At 43.3% G+C, this 19,918-nt stretch overlaps 2 protein-coding genes across 2 annotated transcripts; both read left to right on the forward strand.

Annotated features, from left to right (window-relative positions):
• The first annotated feature begins 1,203 nt into the window (after positions 1–1,203).
• pros1 (protein S) lies at positions 1,204–6,566 on the forward strand. The gene is made up of 14 exons (XM_029144183.3): positions 1,204–1,401; positions 1,861–2,018; positions 2,135–2,159; positions 2,247–2,324; positions 2,407–2,529; positions 2,658–2,783; positions 3,516–3,644; positions 3,789–4,029; positions 4,117–4,303; positions 4,383–4,547; positions 4,659–4,827; positions 4,986–5,122; positions 5,203–5,431; positions 5,596–6,566. Exons 1-14 carry the CDS (start codon positions 1,323–1,325, stop codon positions 5,763–5,765), a joined length of 2,016 nt encoding a protein of 671 aa, XP_029000016.1. The 5' UTR covers positions 1,204–1,322; the 3' UTR covers positions 5,766–6,566.
• Positions 6,567–8,132: 1,566 nt separating this feature from the next.
• gas6 (growth arrest-specific 6) lies at positions 8,133–19,634 on the forward strand. The gene is made up of 15 exons (XM_029144184.3): positions 8,133–8,554; positions 8,816–8,976; positions 10,714–10,738; positions 10,812–10,874; positions 12,535–12,657; positions 13,604–13,723; positions 14,021–14,143; positions 15,039–15,160; positions 15,926–16,044; positions 16,181–16,370; positions 16,474–16,638; positions 16,719–16,887; positions 17,039–17,178; positions 17,253–17,451; positions 17,753–19,634. Exons 1-15 carry the CDS (start codon positions 8,479–8,481, stop codon positions 17,902–17,904), a joined length of 1,947 nt encoding a protein of 648 aa, XP_029000017.1. The 5' UTR covers positions 8,133–8,478; the 3' UTR covers positions 17,905–19,634.
• The last annotated feature ends 284 nt before the right edge of the window (positions 19,635–19,918 follow it).

Raw genomic sequence — 19,918 nt, forward strand, 5'->3', positions numbered from 1 at the left:
ACAACACTGATGAAGCGTTGAGAAAGCAGAGTGGCTTTAACCTCTGACCTTTGGTGAGTGTCACTAACTTTACTCAGGTCTTTTGCATGTTCTGTCCCCCCGAGGACCTTCAAACTAAAACCACCAAGCAGCTGTGTGTGTCCTACACAATCTGGTAATTGTATTTTATTTTTTTTTTTATTTTTTTTTGTATGTTCAGCAAAACCTTTCCCAGAAACATCAGCTGATGAGGCTCATGGTGTTTACAGTAAAGGACGCTTCCCAAATCTCACAGAGGAATGACTTATAATGACTTATGCAATAACAATGTTTCAGCATGCAAACAGCCCTCACCCTCCCCCCCCCCACCCCCCCCCCCCCCCCCCCCCCCCCCCCCCCCCCCCCCCCCCCCCCCACACACACACACACAAATTAACAATGCACATCTGCAAAATGCCTCTTCAGATAAACACATTATAAAGGGAGAACAGTGTATTTTGTACAATTCATTCAAAAGTATTAAAATAAGCCTGTTATATGTACATAAACAGTTGAATGAAGGGTGAAATTGTGATGAGTGTGTTTTTTTCTCAAATAACTAAATGAAACTGATATTAATGCAAATGTGGCGCCCGTGTGGTTTCTTAAACAGCTTTGCATGCAAAATAATTTATTTCTTATCAGAGAAGGTAAATAACATGAACCAACTGTCCTTATGGACCCAAGCGGCCACCTTTCAACGGAAACATCATCTGTGACGTGACTGGTAGCTATTTATTGATACAGTCCACAAAGCTCACTTATATGGCACTAAATAATTACAAATAAATGCCTAATGAAGACAAATGCAATGAGCACAACTGTTTGGGCCTTCAGTTTAAGCTCAGATTAATTCTAATACGTGGGTAAGTTATGTTTGATACGAGCTTGTAATGGCTGCAGTTGTTTTCAACTTGCTGACAGTCTGTTGAAGTTCTTAATGGGCCCTCATGTGTGAAGGAGAGGAATCCTCTGCGCCCCGGGCCTCCTGTTGCCTATTGTGTTTAATAAAACCAATCTTCTGCATGAACTCCGCTGACCAGCAGCGAACTGCGCGCGCGGAGCGAACAATAGCGGCGTGGCGCGCGCGACGGCGCTCGCTAGTTGTAGCTGCGCGCGACTGTCTTTGCTGGCAGCTGCACGCTCTCTCTCTCTCTCTCTCTCTCTCTCCCTCTCTCTCTCTCTCTCTCTCTCTTTACGAAAACACTTTCGGGAAGAATCGGGGTTTTCCTGTCACGGACCCGCGCGCAGCCCGCCTTTCGCCCAGAGCCAAACCGTGGCCTAGCGGCAGGACCGGCTCGACTATGTGGAGAAGGAAACGAGCACTTGGGGACTCTTTGACTTGTCTCGTATTTCTTGTGACGCTCGCCGGTGCTTATGGATGTAAGTGTTTGGTTTTGTGGTTTACGTTTCTAACTGTACTGCACGGAGCAGCTTAGGAATCTGTTTATCATCCGCGCCGCAGTTTGAGAGCGAGCTGGTTTTGTGCTGTATGTGGCTCTTTTTGACGGGGAGCGTAGAGTGCGTGGGTCATGACTCCTTTCTGTTTGATGAAACAATGCTTGGACAGCAAAAACTGCTTGTTTCAACAACCAGGGGTCGTTTCTGGGAAATTGCGGTTTCGCAATGACATCATTTTTAAGCCAATTCAGTCCGTGCAGGCCACCGACGCCAGGCATCTGTCATGGGGAAATTAGAATTCCTACAGGAATTCCTATCAATCATGCGTTGCCGTAGACTGTTGAATGAATCACTGTTCAATAAAGTATAAGAGCATCACATCACATGCAAAACTGTTGCGAGCTGCGACATTGAAATAATGTAGTTGCATGTGTGTCCCAGTCCTGAGCCAGAGCGCAGCGTCCCAGTTCCTGCGCAGACACAGGAGAGCGAACTCTCTGTTCGAGGAGAGCAAGAAGGGGAACCTGGAGAGGGAGTGCATCGAGGAGCTGTGCAACAAGGAGGAGGCCAGGGAGATCTTTGAGAACCACCCGGAGACGGTAAAATCAGCGGCCCTGAGGCTTTAGAATGATGAAGGATGAGAAATTAGAGGATGGGGGATGCAAAGGAAGAGAGAACTGGAGAGGAATTATAACCTGCTGTTGTTTTTTCACAGGAATACTTTTACCCCAAATACGTCGGTGAGTGTTTTAGCTGTGTTTCTTTCAACATGTTGTGCATTCATTTTGTCCGTCTTCTTGGTGGTCTGACATCGATCCTTGTTGCAGCGTGTCTGGGTTCACACCGCGTCGGCATCAACAATCAGAACTCTCCCATCCTGTCGGACCTTCGCTCCTGCGTGAATGGTGGGACCTGAACCCTTCGCAGTCTTTGCCTCCGCATGTGGAGCTCCTTCTGATGTCTTTCCCATGTGCTTGTTTTGGGCAGAGATCAGTAACCAGTGCTCCCCGTTCCCGTGCTACAAGGAGGGCACGGAGCGCTGCGTGGACGGCCAGGCCTCCTTCACGTGTGTGTGCAAACCCGGATGGAAGGGGCCGCACTGCCAAGTCGGTGGGTCAGGACCCGATTGTTCAGAGCAGTTTATACATAGGAAATAAGCAATGGTGTTAATTCAGTACATTTTGGATGAAGATGTTGGCTGCTGACGCTTGTTGCCGTGTGATGTGTTGACTGCACAGACATCGACGAGTGCTCAGACCCTGACTTCCCGGGAGGATGTAACCAGAAATGCTCCAACGTCCCTGGCAGTTTTCACTGCATGTGTGAAGAAGGTTTCTACCTCATTGACAAAATTCACTGCGTGGGTGAGTCACGTGTGCAACTTGAAGTTCAATGTAGAATTCAAATGGCTCATGTCAAACACAGCGCTGTGTTGAACGTATTAGGCAGCTGAAAAAACATATCGTCATTGTCTATGCGTCTTTGTATTTATTCATATGGACTGCATAACACTAGGCACAGCTGTCATCCTCTGGGTCAGTGCCGGTTGTTATTTCTAACTGACCTGAGATGACTTATTACGTAAGAGAGAAAGTGAAAAGCTGTCAGCATCTGAAGAGGGTCTGTCTTCCACACACGTTTGCCCTGTTGCCTGCCTTTAGATACTGCCCTTTAAAACACATTTGCAGCTTTTAGGTGCTTGTTGTCCTGTTTTATTTTTGCTGTATTTGCTGTGAGTAGCTCAGTAAATGTTTGCCTGGGAGCGTGTTGAAGGCTCATTGAGTACAAGGTCTTCACAAACATGAACAGAGTTCAGTTTGGCGAAGCAGCTCTTTTAATGGACAGACTGTGAAAATGATTTCAAATTAGTTCAAAAATAAGATGCACTTGTAAAGTAAGTAAATAAAAATATTATCCTAGTATTTTCTATAGTTTCACAATATCGTGATATAGAACATCTGCCAATATTCACAACTAGGAGAATGATATTGCTGTGTAAGACACTTAACATCTCTATAGTTGCCATTAATTAGTCTTGAGTACAAAATCTCATAAGACTATTTCACCGCTCTCTATTTTAATGTATTGTTTTCCAGATGTGGATGAGTGCCAGTTGTATCCCTCGACCTGTGGGCATCCGGCTAAATGTGTAAACATGCCGGGCATGTTTGAGTGCCATTGTCCCCTGGGATTTAAATATAACTTCACTTCCAGGACCTGCAGTGGTGAGAGTCTTAATTTATCACAAGCAGCGTGATACTAGAGTTTGGGATGCTAAAAGTCCAGCACACATTTATATTTACAGTGTATTCCTTGCATTAGAAAGTTTTTTGTGTGTGTGTAATTGGTTCTTTATGTTGTTTGTGCAGATGTGGATGAGTGCGAGCAGAATGTGTGCGACGGCACCTGTGTTAACACCGTGGGCAGCTACAAGTGCCTCTGTGACGGCCGCCTGGGCCTTCGCTTAGCAGAGAAGGGGCGACGCTGTGAAAAGATCCCTGTGTGCGTGAAGCTGTACAACCACAAACACTCCGAGATGCTTTACCTGGGCGAGCAGTTTGTAGGTCTGCCTGTCATCTTTCTGCGCTTCCGTCTGCCAGAGAACACAAAGTAAGACGCTGCCACAACACGCACGCTTCCTGTACGTATCCTAAGGCTGCAGCAGTGCTCCTCATACAATTTGTCTGTCATTTGCAGATTCGCAGCAGAGTTTGACTTCCGAACGTTTGATCCAGAGGGAGTTATCTTGTATGCTGAGTCCTCTCAGGACTCGTGGTTCATGTTGGGGCTGAGGGGCGGTCGCATCGAGGTCCAGTTCAAAAACCAGCACAGCTTCAAGGTCACTAGTGGAGGAAAAGCCATCAACGACGGACAGTGGCATGTGGTAAGAAATGCCCGAAGTGCTGGTTGTCACACGGGTTGCTGGGTTGGGCTGTGGTGAGCTCATATTGTGTAACCTGCAGGTGTCTGTGGACGAACTGGAGAGCAGCATCAGTGTGAAGATTAGCAAAGAGGCTGTGATGAGCATCAACAGCCCTGAGAGCCTATTTACACCAACTAACGGCATGCTGGAGACCAAGGTCTACATCGCTGGTCTGCCCAACCGCACGGACATCATCATCAAACCTGTAAGCCAGTTAGTGGGTTAAACGTAGATAAGTGTATGGACTCATAGGCTAAGGGCTAAAAATCTATTTTAAATCTATTTTTTAAATCGCATGTTCGCATTCATTTGCCAGATCAACCCCCGCCTTGACGGCTGCATCCGAGGCTGGAACTTGATGAACCAGGGAGCGTCCGGAGTCAAGGAGGTCATTCAGGAGAAGAAGAGTAAACATTGCTTTGTGAACGTGGAACCAGGATCTTTCTTCTCTGGGGCAGGACTGGCACACTTCAGCATTGACTACAGTGAGTAAGTTATACTTTAATTCTGGCTGGTTCTGTGTGCGAGGAAACAGCTGGGGCTGTACTGTAGACAGATCACACAACATATCAGGGCTGTGGTTAGTTTGATCTAATCTTCAAACCTGGCAGGTGAAGTCATTGTATGTCCATGTGTATTTCAGATGCTTCTGGGAGCTGGAGTGTAGAACTAAAGATGAGCATACGTCCATCCACCAGCACAGGTGTCCTCTTCGCTCTGGTCTATGACAACACGGTCCCCCTGACGCTCGCTGTGGTAGCAAAGGGAGAAGATGAAGCTGTGAGTTAATTAGCACTTGCCTACGTGCCTTCACACATGCGGCACGGACGAAGGTTTAAACTTCTCCCAACATGTTCCAGAACTTACAAGTGTTCATAGACGGCGTCTCCGTGGCGAGGCTGGACTCTCTGCTGCTGTGTTACCCTGAGCGGATGACCCTGCTGCTGAACGTGACTCCAAGCGAAATCCAGATTTCAGCCGAGTCGTCAAACGTCAGCTACGTTAAATCTGGAGTCCTGCAGGACTCACTGAGGCGCCTCAACTCCAGCATGCTGAACCCTGTCAGGACGTATGTTGGTGGAATACCAGGTTTGTCAAAACACAAATACAGAAACAAGTTGTTGGATAGACAAGTTGTGGATAAGTTGTGGATAACTAATACCAAATATAAAATAATATTATAAATGATCAAATAACCATTTTTACCACCATCTTTCTTCATCGTTACTGACTGTTCCCATCGTGCTTTCCAGATAATGTCCCTTTATCTGCCACCCCCATGTCAGCGTATTACCACGGATGCATGGACATCACTGTCAACGGCCAGCAGTTGGACTTCGACGAGGCTCTTGGCAAACACAACAGTATTACGTCCCATTCCTGTCCGCCTTTCTCCCCGACCCCTGAAAGTGACCTTAATTAGCACCAGCATCACATAGTGACTCGCTCGCATTAGGAAACATCTCACAGGGGCAGGGCAGAGAGGCAAGGGAGGGACGAGTGGGGAAATGAGATGAGAAGATGAGAGATAAACAATTATAGTCATTTTTGTCGACTTTCTTTAAAGGATTAAAGCATTTTAAGACAGTATTATTGTTTTTCTCCTGAAAGCATTGTGTTTACTTTATTTTTATTCTTTGTGCATTTTATAAATGTTCCCAAGGTTCAGCAAAAGCTGGTAAAACAGATGATTGTTGGAAATAAATAAATAACAGTAGGACTGCTGGAACAATGCATAGTTGCAAAGAAATACAAATTTTAAGACCCAAGGATCTTTAGAAAAGGCTAAGCTTAGCAACAAGGATGGTGATGTTTGTAGAAAGGGTCACTGTTGCCCAGACTGAGACTGATTTTTCCTAGCAGTGGAAACGGTACTAATTATAGTAGAGATGTCAAGGAACAAGTGGCTAAAGGTATTTAGTGGTTAGTTGTGGTGGTTGAACCCACAGAGAGAGTGGAGACTCCAGGCCTTTGATTCAGATATCCCTTCATGGAGTTCTGCCTTCATAAAACGTTTCGGGAAACACTTTATTGCTGAATGAATCTGGCCTTGCAAAACTATCTTCAACCATATTCTTTATACTGTATGTCTTTATCTTCATTGTTCTGTGTTCAGAATTTACCTTGTGTAAATAAAGCAAACCATCTTTAATATATAACTTAAATGTACTTTGTTCAGTACCATTTGTTTTATCTGGGTTTGAATAAATTTCTGTAAATCAACTGTTGATTTTCAATAGTCGGTTATTTCAACAAGGCCACAGAAAAACATGTACAGTATAATGATTTCACTTTATTTAGTACTGACTATTCAGTAAACTTTGAAGGGTTACATAATTTAACATCTGATTATATTGTTGCAGATAATGAGGGATTTGAGGGCTATACAAACTTTTTCTTGACAGTGTATAGGTAATATTTCATATGTTATACAAAATAATAAGAAGAAATAGGCCTTAATTGATTGACCCACAACGCTCACAACTGAGATTAAACTTTCAACTGAGTTGTTTAAACTTTTAAGTTTGTTCATTTTGAATGATTGATTAATTTCATATTTATTAAACCCCACAGGGGTGTGTCCTCAGCCCCATCCTCTACACACACACACTGCGTTTCACTGCGTTGACTGCTACAGAATCCTGAAATTCGCTGATGATACTGCAGTGATAGAAAGGATAGCTGGGGGAGGTGAAGAAGCCTATAGGAGGGAGGTGGCCTGTCTGGTGACATGGTGTGGTGTGAACAAACTCAACCTCAACACAGACAAGATGAAAGAGATGATAGTGGACATGAGGAAGGAGGAGACCTCATGAGCTACTGTTCATCTGGGAGCTTGAATTGGAGAGGGTGAAGTGACGACTCTGCTAGCAAAAAAAAACAAGAAATAAAACATACGTAAGTGTTTCGTTATGTTTCATTTCTTGGAATGTGAAACTGAAATCAGAACAGACATACTAGAAACTTGGGTCTTAATGTAAGAGGTTATCATGACCTCATAATCTGAAACAAGTCCATTTATTCTTCTGTGACAATGATGAATCTGCAGGTCATAGGTTGTTTAGAGACAACTAAAATTAACCCTTCAGCCAATTTATTAGGTACATCTCTACAGTCTACATGAACCCAATTCAATAACTCTGCCATTACTCTACTTTCACAACATAAACATATAGTTAGGACTTGCTTTCCTTTAACAAGATATTCTAAAGATAGCATACGTAGGAGGTAGTGGCAAGATTCTTCCATTTTTGTCACAAAAATTTCTACTGTATGATTACTCAACATGAGACATGAGACACACTGAATACAAAGATAGACACGCAAGTCAAACAAATAAGTTCTAGTCACATTTCCCATTCTGGGAACACCAAACTGATAGACCAAATACATGACTACACCCAAAAAAAAGCTTGACCTCCTTGAAACTTTTTCTTATCCAAAACATCTGTTTTCTTAAACTGGTGTCCCTGATGGTTTGGTTTTACCTGTGAAATGGCCTTTAGTCTTCTGAAAACAGAAGAAAGAGCCACATGATAATTTATATAAATCATAATACAAACATTATAATGAGTATATAAAATAAGTATAATAAACACATTTCCCACCACATTTCCTTCACTCTTTATTGTTAGGGGTGTCATTCCAGCTTTGGGGGGCGGGGTCAGTGCGGCTGTAGGGGGCGGGGTCGTCGTCGTCACTCTCTCACTCCTGCCTGCTCTTCACTGAGCCACGCCCCCTCCCAAAGCGACGCGGGCGGCCAGTGTTTCTCCGCAGACCGGGGACCGAGTCCGAGCAGAGGGGGAGCCGCACGGAGAGCGGGTTATAAAAACAAAGTACACGCCGCAATGGGGGGCCAGTTAAAGCTCGGAGAACAGGAGACGTTGGCCTAATTTGTCGTTTATAAACGGCATGCGGGAGACACAAGTTTAGCGCGCAGTGATTTAACAGCATCAAAAGACGTTAACGGTCGCACCAACGGTCGGGGCTACCTGAATAATACCTGCAGCGATTCGCACTAAACCCCGACATTAGCCTCGACTCCGGGACGCCGAGAGGCGCAGAGGTGGGTTCGGAGACTACAGGACGGGAGAAAGTTTCCACGTTAAAGCTGGTGCAAGCGCAGAGGTGGAACAATGCGGCTGACCCCGACAAGGTCCCTCTCATCGGCAGCGCTTCTAATCCTGCTGCTTGTCCGCTGGTCCGACAGCAGTAAGTAAACAGTGACATGCTAGGCGGCTAGCTAGCCTTTCCTTGACACACATGAGACACGTTATTAACGGCGTTTTAACGGTTAACGTTTCGCAATCATTTCTGAGGTGTTTTTTGTTGGAGCCAAAATATTGCTTAATACCCAAAGTTGTTTTGCTTATGTGTGTGTGTGTGTGTGTGTGTGTGTGTGTGTGTGTGTGTGTGTGTGTGTGTGTGTGAACGCACCGTTAACCGGGCTAACCGGGTGTGCACTTGTTTAAGTTTCCTTGTCTGCTGAGGAGGCGAATCAGTTTCTGAGCAGACAGAGGCGAGCTAATCAAGTTTTCGAGGAGACGAAGCAAGGGCACTTGGAGAGGGAGTGCGTGGAGGAGCGGTGCAGCAAAGAGGAAGCGAGAGAAGTGTTTGAAAACGACCCGGAGACGGTGAGTACAGTCCCAGTGCACCACCCGAAGCCCAGTTTGGCTCCTTGTTCCCCCGCTGGACTCACGGTACCGGAGTGTAACATCAACGACGTTAGCCGGTTGCGCGTCTCGCAGGCCGCCGAGTTGATCGGTGATATTGACAGCAAGTCGGTGACCGTAACCTGCTGCGGTAAGCGCTGACAGCGCTGCACATTATATTCCTACCGGAGATCCGGCACGCTTTCGTCTCTGCTCGCATGTTTCTGTGACAGATGATGAGCCACTGTGACTAAGCTCGCTTTATGAGATGCCGTTTCAGCGAAGATGCTGCAATCATCACTCCCTTACAGGGAAATAGACTTAACGTGCACGTGCTTGCTGTAGGGTTGTGTAGGATTCACAGGGATTTCTGCTGTTAGTTACGTTTCATCTTGTAAGGATGCATTATAATAACATTAGTTATTTCAATCCGTGGCAAAGCCTATTGATTGGGTAAGTGTCTAAACAATTTGTAAAGATATGAACATGTGTCCTGTATCGCTGCTCTTGGGCTCTGTATGTATTGTATCATTGGCTGGGAATGTAGACTCCTAAGTCTATTAACAGTCATGTGTGCAGTGCTTTGCAAGTGTGATTGTGTCAGTGTAGGTTGGAGTGTGGTGCCCAAATCCCTTTTAAATGTCAACCTGTCAATTATTAGTCACAGGTTTATCCTCACACTGTTTTTGTTTTTCAACCATGAAAACCTAAATCTCAGATATTAAAATAAACCTTTGTACATGAAAGGAGTATTCTGCAACTTTGCTTTGCATTATCTTGAGTTTTTGAATGATTGATATTATTCCTTAAGTTTTAATCGTGTCACCGCAGCAATTGACGAGTCAGATTACTCCTGAGACTAGCCAAGTGGAGAGATTTGGAAGCCGACGAAAGGAGGATTAAGGCAAAGTAAAATTAGGTTCAGAGGAAAAGGTCAAGTCCTGTGATGTTTCTTTTAGTCAAGTTAACATCAGCAGCAGAACCACCGTCCTGTCGGTGGCTGTAGTCTTCTACCATGTCATAGCCAAGCTGCAGCCTCATCCTTAGCTGCATTATTCGTTCAGAAAGTGCCCGTCTCTGACTCTGCGTTTTCTGCTGCTGCAGCTCCCTGATTCTGCAGAGGAACAGTGGAGAGGCTGTTTCTCATGCTTATCAGTTAAAGAGAAACAGCCAGAAGTTGTCACAAGCAAATATTATACATGTCATTGCAGCCTGAGACCTGCTCCATCCTAAATGACCTTAAAAAATAAGGTGTGAAACGCATTTCTGGCTGCAGCAAATCTTTGTTTAATCAATGAATATTGCAAGATACATCTTCTGCATCAGGCTCCTACTGCAGCACAAGATCTGTGAAGCATGTGTGCAACCAGTGGTGCAAATCTGGAAGGTTTGACCTACTTGTGCAGGAATACTGCAGGTGGGAGGCTGCAGGGATGCTGCAACTATGGGGAATGCAGGGATTTCTCCCGGAAAAGGGCCACACCCATTACAGTAATCATAATGCAATGTCTATCTGCTTATACACAAGTTAAAGCTGGTTTATGAGCCACTTTTCACTGCCTTGGGTGTGAGCAGGGAGATTAGGTATAAAACTAATGCAAAGGCTTAATTATGTATTACTGGAAACCCATCTATTAATTTGTGTTTTTTTTATTGAGCCACACTACTTGTTTGTACAACTACTTAACTTTATCCCTTTTCCATTGCTTGCTCGTGTAGGACTACTTCTATCCAAAGTATTTAGGTAAGTTGTTCTGACAACATCCTTCTTCTGAACTCTTGACTCGCTGTTTTAATCTCACTTTGTTTCTGTCTAGCCTGTGTGAACAAGTTTGGAGACTCAGAAAAGAAAAAACAGGATTTGGTCACGTGTGTCCACAGTAAGTTTTATCTTGCTTATCTGTTTACTGACTACAAGTTTGGACTTGATGCCAGGACTCTGGACAAACTATCTTTTTCTCATCTTGCTCACGACTCATAGTTTTTTTTTGTGCTCTCAGATTTACTGCATACACAGACAGGCACCTAGTTGTAATGTGTGCTTGGACTGCACTGCAGTAAGATTGCTGTACAGCACTTACTCAGGTATTCACTCTCTCCCAGTAAAAAATGAAAAACTGGTGAATATTTTGAAACAAGACTAAATTTTTTTAAAACATTGAAACAATCTTAGTTTCACAATGTCGTATTTGCGTGAAGCCAGGTATAGATTTAGTAACATTGCAGCACTTTGCTACAGTGATGCTGCAGATTGGTGAATGAGTAACACACCCCTTTAGTCGTCACATACTGCCTCACTCACTGTCTGGGTGACTGCACCAGCCTCCTCGTGAGCTGCCCTACTGAAGCAATGACGTGGATGAAAAGGTCTGACGTGAACAGAGTGCAGGATTTCTGCTGCATCAAGATCCAGGAGACCTGGATTAACCCGGCTATTGGCTGTGGGCTGTCCATGACTCAGCTGCAGCATCACGGCACTTAAAGATACAGCATTTTTTTGTCAGCACACCATCCTGCTCCCTTTTTTGCTGCATCTGTCTCTTTGTCACTGCCAACCTTTGCTCATGTGTCTCCTCTATCAGGACAGTCTATAGACGGGTGGAGTACCAATATTGAAGCAGACGAAGGCTTCCTAGTTTGCTTTATGCAAATAGTGTATCAACACAAATATTAATAATGTAATATTTCTATGTCATATCAGAAGCTAATTTTACAGCAGTGCTCCTTCTTGGTCTTAGTCTGCAGTTTGTAAATTTAACACTCTGCAGAACCTATCTATGTTAAACTTTATCAATTAAAAGTTTAGCTTCTTAAGGAATGTAAGATATGACTGTATCCTGGTCTAGTTTGACAGATTTATTTAAAGACTCCACTTGTTAGCATAGGGATTATTAATGCAGTATTAACAAGTATGTTCTGATACTGATACAGATATGTTATATTTCCCTCTGAGATGACAGTTGTTTTGACCTTATCTCTCAGAATGATAATGAATCCTGCGTGAAACCCTTCTCTGGAAGCCATGCATTTGTGTGAAGTTTAGAAGGTCTTCTTTATGCACTTGGTGATCTACAGTAAATTCACATATTTACACTGTTTCTGATCCCTCTCGTTTGCTCCCCCTGTTCTCCTAAGATTGTCCTCTCTGTCTGTGAACATGCCCAGACATGTCATGCACTCAAACTTCACTGCTAAGAAAATAAAACTGTACAGGGAGAAAAAAATTACTTGCACTTACATACACAAGATCAATGTAAATTAGTAGTCAAAAATATATAGTATAGTTTAAGATTTGTGCCTTGTGATCAAAGAAGAGCATAGGTGTGCTGGGAAGGCCAGAATTAGGGCATCTCCATCAGGAGGGCTTAGCCAGCATTAGGCTATTTATATTGAAGTGATATGCAGGACATAGAAGGTGCCCTTCCTCTGTGTGGTATCACTGTCTATGGTTACACTCAGTGAATGCATTTGGTTTTTACAGATTCAGTCTTAAAGGGATTTTTGTCTGTGTCCATATGCCTTTTTCCCCCACACCTGAAGATATTCCAGACCAGTGCTCCTCTTCTCCCTGTAACGAGAGAGGTACAGTGCGCTGCGAGGACAAGAAGGGCGACTTCCTCTGTCACTGTTTCACAGGTTGGACAGGAGCCAGATGTGAGAAAGGTACTCTCACCACTTTGCATAGTTTGAGAAAATGCTAAAGATGCACAGCGTCCTTGCACTGTCATTCAGTGTCATGGGTAGTTGTCACTGGTGTGACCTTGTTTTTGAAAGCAAACTTTTAGACTGTCCAGAGTGTTTTCTAGTCATTTATTTGTTAACCTACTGTTTCTCACTGTTGTTGTTGAGGAATATATCTGACTTTGTATACTCTGTTATTATAATTCCCCTTTTAGCTTTATCTTGCAGTTGACACAGTTGCATGTACTGTGTCTATATCCAGTATCCTGTAACTGCTGTGCTACAGTTATTAATAATGTGTAAATATCGTGTTAGGTCATTCTGCACTGCTTGTACAGCAACTCAGGTCACAGAGTCCAACACAGGGATTTGTGTGTGAAGGCTTGTTACTGAATGGAGACATTAACAAAAGCCTCGTATTTGAAGAATTGAACTTTAGAGCTGGGATTCCACTTTTAACAAATATTTATTAAAAAAGCAGGATGGAAAGTGCACATAATTCATACACAGGCTGTGAAGTAGAGGAAAAGTAATAATTTCTGAATTATGGCACCGCCACCTTTCCACACATTTCCACTATGACTCATCCTGCCACCTTACTGTAAGAGGAAACCAAAACAGATTCATTTTGATTCAAGTTGAGCCTTTTCCACTTGACAACAGCACTTCTCCTAAACACGCAGCTACAGTAAAATGAAATCTCATTTATTTGTAAGTTGGTTAACTAATAACCATATATAATATTTTAATATGTTATTTAAAAACCATCCTGCTGTTCTCCTACTTTAAGATGAAGCACAACTAATAAATCAAAATACATACAATACATGATTTTCCCAACAAAAGCCAAATGATGCAATGCTGCCCCATAGCCCATGATGATGATTTACCAGCCTTCTCATCAATCACACTACCTTCCTAATTGCAGATGTTGACGAGTGCAGCACCAGAAACGGAGGGTGCGACCATGAGTGCAACAACACCATGGGCAGTTACCGCTGCTCGTGTCACCAAGGCTACATGTTGGTAGGACGCCACATGTGCAATGGTAAATAGGCAACAGACCATGCACATTATCAACCATTGGAGTTGGGTCAAATTAGCTTTCATGAAAATATGAGATGATTTAAGTTAAAATGTCTGTCAGTAAGTATAAATGTCCAAAAATTTCCACTTGACTTGACTGAAGAATTTTACTTTTAGTATGTAAGATTTCTCAAACTAATTAGCAAATGAAGAAACTGCATCTTGACATCACCTTTTTCCAATCTTTGTATTTTTGAATTATCATCAACACTTGGACCTGTCAAAATAGTTTTTCCTCTTCTTTTTCTGGTCTTTTCAGATGTAAATGAGTGTGATGACCCAAGTGTGTGTGGAACAGCAGTCTGCGAAAATAAGGAGGGAAGCTATGACTGCTTGTGTGATGCCGGCTACGTCTACGACAATGAAACAAGCACTTGTGTTGGTACGTGTGTATAGGTGGACAAATTAAACAGACACACAAACACACAGAAATTCATGAAACTTTAGTGAGAAACAGCTTCAGTCTCAGCAGGACGTGATGCAGCTGTGTTATGGGGTTAGGAAAGGAATGTGAAGACCTTTAGAGAAAATGTCTGTAAAAGTAGGTAATAGGTCGCCATCTAAGATTTTCCAAAGCGTGTTCTAGATAGAACAGATAAGTAAAATACACACATTGAGCCTTTGTTTGAACATAATTGTGCTGCCAGAGGATCTGTTCCTTTAAATTTCGATCAAAGGCTTCAGAGGTTTTTTCAAGGCACAGCAACAGCCATCTGTATTATAATAATAATAATAGTAGGCTAATAATAGGCTTTGAGCTTAAAGGAATTTTATGTCAAGCAAGTTATATTCTTCCCAATATCCATCCATTAAAAACAACTAACAAAACACGAGGAATAAAAGTATTTCCTATACTAAAGCCAAAAAATGTAACTTTGTTATTTATTAAGATAAGCGTAACATCAGATCTACTGGCAGGCTGTAAATCAAAGTCATGAATGACTTGTTTGCCTTTTTAATCATCCAGACTAAAAAAACAGGAACCCAGACTTTTTATAACCTCTGTGAAGCCTCAGAGATTTAATATTTAATTTTCCCAGCTTCTTCATTTCCATGTAGGGTTATAGCGTATATGGATCTTTGGGAGACCACGCTTTCAACGTCAAAGACTACTCGATTCAAGTGTTGTTTGCATTCCCCAATTTGTTAGCAGGAAGGAAGTCACATGTACATGCTTGTGGAAGAAATCTTCCCTAATGTTTATGTTTTTGACTGATTCTGTGAACTTTCATTTCTCCCTCTAATGAATTTCCTCAACCTGTTATGTCACCTGCTAGATGTGGATGAGTGTGAGTCGGGTGTGTGTGCAGAGGAGTGCCTGAACACTCCGGGGAGTTTCCGCTGCTTCTGTGATGGTCGTCATGGCATGAAGCTGGGACCGGACCTAAGGAGCTGTAAGGTGAAATACATTCTCTATTCTATTAATATACCTTTTAATTTAATGGGACATTAAGAGAGTGGACTCCTCTATATACCTGGGTGTGCATCTGAACAATAAACTGCACTGGATGCATAAAACAAATGCATTTACTTACATGAGTCTTTTGGAGTGAGGGGGGCACTCCTGAAGACCTTCTATGACTCTGTGGTGGCATCAGCTATCCTGTACGTGTGGCCTGCTGGAGCAGCAGCATCACAGTGATTACAGGAATAGGCTGGACAGGGTCATCAAGAAGTCCAGCTCTGTCCTGGGCTGCACTCTGGACACGGTGCAGGAGGTGGGTGAGAGGAGGGTCCTGGCTAAACTCACATTAATCATGGACCAGGACTCTCACCCACTGGAGGACTCACTGTCTGCTCTGGAGAGCAGCTTTAGTGACAGACTGATCCACCCTCACTGTGTGAAGGAGAGATATCGTAGATAGACTGTACAATCAGACCTACTAACTACCTCCCACTACATTGATTTTGATTGATTATTTTGATTATGCTGCTGTATTCCTCTGCCCTGTACTTGCTGTTGTGTGAAGTAATTTCGCCGCTGTGGGACTATTAAAGGTTTTTCTTATCTCATTTCAACTTCTGGTGTTGCTGCAAAATAAAAAAAACTGACAAAAGATAGAAATGTAGCTTGCAGGATTGTATAACACAGGTTAAAAAAATGGAATATTTTAAAATCTGAATTCTAATATACTAACTTGACATGGCATTTGTTCTTCCTCAGCGTATAACTCCATGTATGTCGCCATCACTGAAGAGGAACTCTCAATTTCTCTACCTGGGTCGCATGTTCAGCGGTGTGCCAGTGGTGAGGTTGCGTTTCCGCAGGAGGATTCACACGGGGTGAGAATTACCACACATTTTCCATATGTATACATTAGTAACCGTGTAAAGAGTTTCTCCTCTTTATTTTCTCTCTTGCCTTCACGTCACATACGAACTTAATGCTGTTTTTTCCATCTCCCCACTGCTCACCTAGCTTTTCAGCAGAATTTGACTTCCGCACATACGATCCTGAAGGGGTAATCTTCTTTGCTGGAGGCCACTTAAACAGCTCCTGGATTGTGCTGGCAATGCACCGTGGGAGACTGGAGTTGCAGCTGAAGTATGGCACAGTCAGCAGGGTAACCAGCAGCGGACCCATGGTCAATGACGGCCAGTGGAGGAAGGTAGGAGGTTTCTGTCAGGTTCATTGTCAAGATGACATCGATCTGCTTCATTTTGTGTGATTGACTGAAAACCTCTGAATGTGTATTTTTTTTTTCTTTTCAGATCTCTGTGGAGGAACAGGGGCGGAGTCTTGTGATTAAGATTGACAGGGAGGCCGTAATGAAGATAGCAGTGAACGGTGATCTGTTTACGCTACAGAAGGGCGTGCATGAGCTCAACCTCACAGTGGGAGGAGTTCCTTTCAGAGAAGAGGGTCTCGTTAATCAGGTGTTTGTCTGTGGGTGCTTAAGTTTTTTTGTAATATGTACCAGAAACAGGTGTTCTAAATGTTTCACTTATGTGAACAGGTGAATCCCCGTTTGGACGGGTGTATGAAGGAGTGGCGCTGGCTGACAGGGGAAGACACCTCCATACAAGAAACTATCCGGTCCAATGAGAATATGCAGTGTTTCAGCGCCGACGATCGTGGAGCATATTATCCCGGCACTGGCTTTGCTTTCTTTAACATCAGCTATGGTGAGCTGCCTTATTGCTTCTTCCTGAAGCAGTTAGTCAATGTTTGATTTGTTTGGCATTGTTGATGACACTTTAGTCAAGAGTTGGTGTTTTTGTTTGTCCATAAAGTTCATGACCTGTTCTCTCTCTTTTCCTGTTGTCCTCGATTCAGCATCGCAGAGCCTGATTGTCCAGTTCACTCTGCGTCCAACTTCTGGCATTGGAGTGTTGCTCGCACTTGTTCACCAGGACAGAGTCCCTCTCTCCATCGCCCTGTCCGACTACCATCCGGGCACCGACGAATGGCGAGATGTGAGTAGATGTGAGAAAGCTCCGTCTGAGGTTGTAGGGATCTGTTTGAATTTTGACCTTTTGTGTCTCTTCAGTTCCTTCTGGTATCTTCAGGTGATGTCATCATTGCCAGCGCTCCAGCTCCTTTATGTGATGGAGAGAGTCATCAAATACTGGTAAAAATAGCAGGCAACCAAACGGTGCTGCTGATCGATGGCCAGTCTGGACGACTTGAAGACACTGAAATTTCTATAGACCTGTCTCAGTCCACCACCTTTATAGGAGGCCTTCCAGGTGAGGACACTGAAATGTGTATGGGTCAATGTTAGTTATACAGAAAGTTTGGTATTATCAGCTACGGTGTCATCATCAGATTTACTAGGAACGCAGTTAGCTAGTAAGTTATATATGGAATGAAGATGTGGAATGTTTCAGATCAATTTGTAACGTTTTTTATAGGTGAAAATAAGTTTGCATGTTGATGTACAGAGAAACCTTTAGAGCCTGATTTAGTAAATCAGGCTCTAGGATCTGCTTGATGATTTTGAGGTGTCTGCTGAATGTCTGAGAGTTTCCTGTTGCCATTTTCTCTCAGATGTGTCTCTGGTCTCCACACTGGTGTCAGCACCTTACAGCGGCTGTATGGAGGTCAGCGTCAATGGCCAGCCTCTGGACTTGGACCAGGCCATCCACAAACACAATGACATCCGCTCACACTCCTGCCCTCTGCTGGACTCCAACCAGTGACAGCTCAACAGTCTGCCAAAACCTAGGAGCGGTTCACTGAGGCAATGGGAATCATTTCCAAAATATTTATAAAAGCTTTGATGAATGGGGATATTTTCTATTGGAATGTAAAAAACAAACTAGACTGGGTTTTGTGGTGCAGCTAGAGCCTTAGCCCAGAATCCCCCAGTCCTCTTACTGGGATGAGGGAGATGCAGGTTTTCACATTAGTGTTAGTCCTCTACACATCAGTAAAATAGTTAGCTAACCGGTGGGTAACATTCCCTGAAGATCTGGGAGTAATGCTGCACAACATTGCCTCAAACTGCCCATGTAACACAGCCTTGTAAGCCACACAGGGCCTTATCCAGATCTAACCTTGGCACCCTGTGCTTAATAGCCGAACTGAATGGAACTTTGTAGGCAAAGGCACTTTTTGCTATAGCAACTAATCTGATAGAGCTGTGGTCATGCTGCTTACAACTTCTTCACCCAAGGCCCATGTAGAATGAAATATTAAAAATAGGGACCACATAGTCCAGGTGCATAGATCTTCACAATACTTTGGTGCATCACATCTTAGGGGTTGACTGTGGACTAAATCAATGTACTGTAGTTGCCCCCAGAGAATCTGAATAACCTTTATTCAACACAACATAGACTCGTGGTTGTGATTCTTTTTTGTGTTCTGTGGTAAATCTTGTACATCGTTGCAGGTAGAAATGGACTGTAATGTTAAGCCATTTTTATTTTCTCTCAGCTAAAGCAGCACTTCATCTCTTCCTGCAACCTTAGAAATCAGCCATGTGCCTACAAAGAACTACCAACACAAACTTGTCCACAGCTTCCCTGCAAACAGGTTTATCTTAGAAGGTGCAGTACTGTAACACACACAGACAGAGACGATGCTTATCTTTAAGATATGTAGTCATTGTACCTGTACACCATGCATTTCCACCTGTGCATTTATGTGTATTCTAGTCTGTTAGCGAACAGACTCCCTCTCTGTAATCTTCAGTCACTAACGTCACAAAGGCCCCTGTCGTCCCTCAGTATCATCCACTCCCAGCTAAGTATACCAACCCAAGGGCAATAGACTTTGAACAGAAGCACAGGGAGACGGAAAAGGGGCGCTCCCCATGAAGGTGAGAGAGCACTGCATTGATCGCATCACACAAGCTACTGAAAGTAAGGAGCGCGCTGTAATATACTGAATATGTAAATAATGTGACTGTACAGTGCTTTATAGAAAACAGTACAAACACTCCCCTCATTCAGCCCATTCAAAGCTCAACATTAGTCTGAGTCTCTCATCGTTTGCTGCTTCATTAAAGTTTGAGTGACAAAGCCACCGTTCAGCTCCTGAAGAGCCAGGAGGAGTAAAAATACAATAGCTCTTTAGGTTTTGAACTTGATTTCATAGGTGCTGAGCAATTTAAAGCAAAACAAAGAATGTGAGTGAAGCATGATAATTGAAAATGCCAAAAGGGCTCCAGTCTTATTTACGTCATTCTAACATGTATCATTTTCTAGTTTTCTGATGAGTGAATGCCAGATTATATGATGTGTTTTTTTAATCATTTGTTGTATATTGAACTTCTTATTAGTTTTTATTTTCCACGTTTAACTGCCAGTATGTGTACAATGCTGAGAGAAGTCTGCTTTTTGAGTTTGAACTTCCCTCAATCCTATTTAAAAAATAAAACCCATTGTATGAACATCATAGAGTAAAACTGTATTTTCAGAAAACACGTTTGTGTTCTCTGTGGTTTGTTACTGACTTGTTACCAGCTTGCTCCATGTGTTACATCAGTGAGCTTAAGGTTTCTTTACAGAATCTTTGTATTTCTGGACTAAATCGGAGAGCAGGCTTTTTAGGCAGAGAGGCTGTGTTTAGTGGGTAGCGGGTCAAGGCTGCAGGCGTGTGGCCACCTGTGAGTGTAATAAGTAAACAACCACAATTTGTCAGGTCCTTGTGTCCTTCACTTGAATTCAAACATTCAAACATTTTTCAGGTTGACATTTGTTGCGTCTT

This window comes from Betta splendens, chromosome 3, assembly GCF_900634795.4.
Source record: "Betta splendens chromosome 3, fBetSpl5.4, whole genome shotgun sequence".
Taxonomy (NCBI): domain Eukaryota; kingdom Metazoa; phylum Chordata; class Actinopteri; order Anabantiformes; family Osphronemidae; genus Betta; species Betta splendens.

What these genes read in the sequence shown, in the direction of transcription:
- pros1 (XM_029144183.3), top strand. Translation starts at nt 1,323, where the DNA reads ATGTGGAGAAGGAAACGAGCACTTGGGGACTCTTTGACTTGTCTCGTA. An exon ending in CACTTCCAGGACCTGCAGTG is followed by an intron (nt 3,645 to 3,788) that starts GTGAGAGTCTTA and finishes TTGTTTGTGCAG; the next exon opens with ATGTGGATGAGTGCGAGCAG. An exon ending in CGGACATCATCATCAAACCT is followed by an intron (nt 4,548 to 4,658) that starts GTAAGCCAGTTA and finishes TTCATTTGCCAG; the next exon opens with ATCAACCCCCGCCTTGACGG.
- gas6 (XM_029144184.3), top strand. Translation starts at nt 8,479, where the DNA reads ATGCGGCTGACCCCGACAAGGTCCCTCTCATCGGCAGCGCTTCTAATC. An exon ending in AGGAGCCAGATGTGAGAAAG is followed by an intron (nt 12,658 to 13,603) that starts GTACTCTCACCA and finishes TCCTAATTGCAG; the next exon opens with ATGTTGACGAGTGCAGCACC. An exon ending in CTTTATAGGAGGCCTTCCAG is followed by an intron (nt 17,452 to 17,752) that starts GTGAGGACACTG and finishes ATTTTCTCTCAG; the next exon opens with ATGTGTCTCTGGTCTCCACA.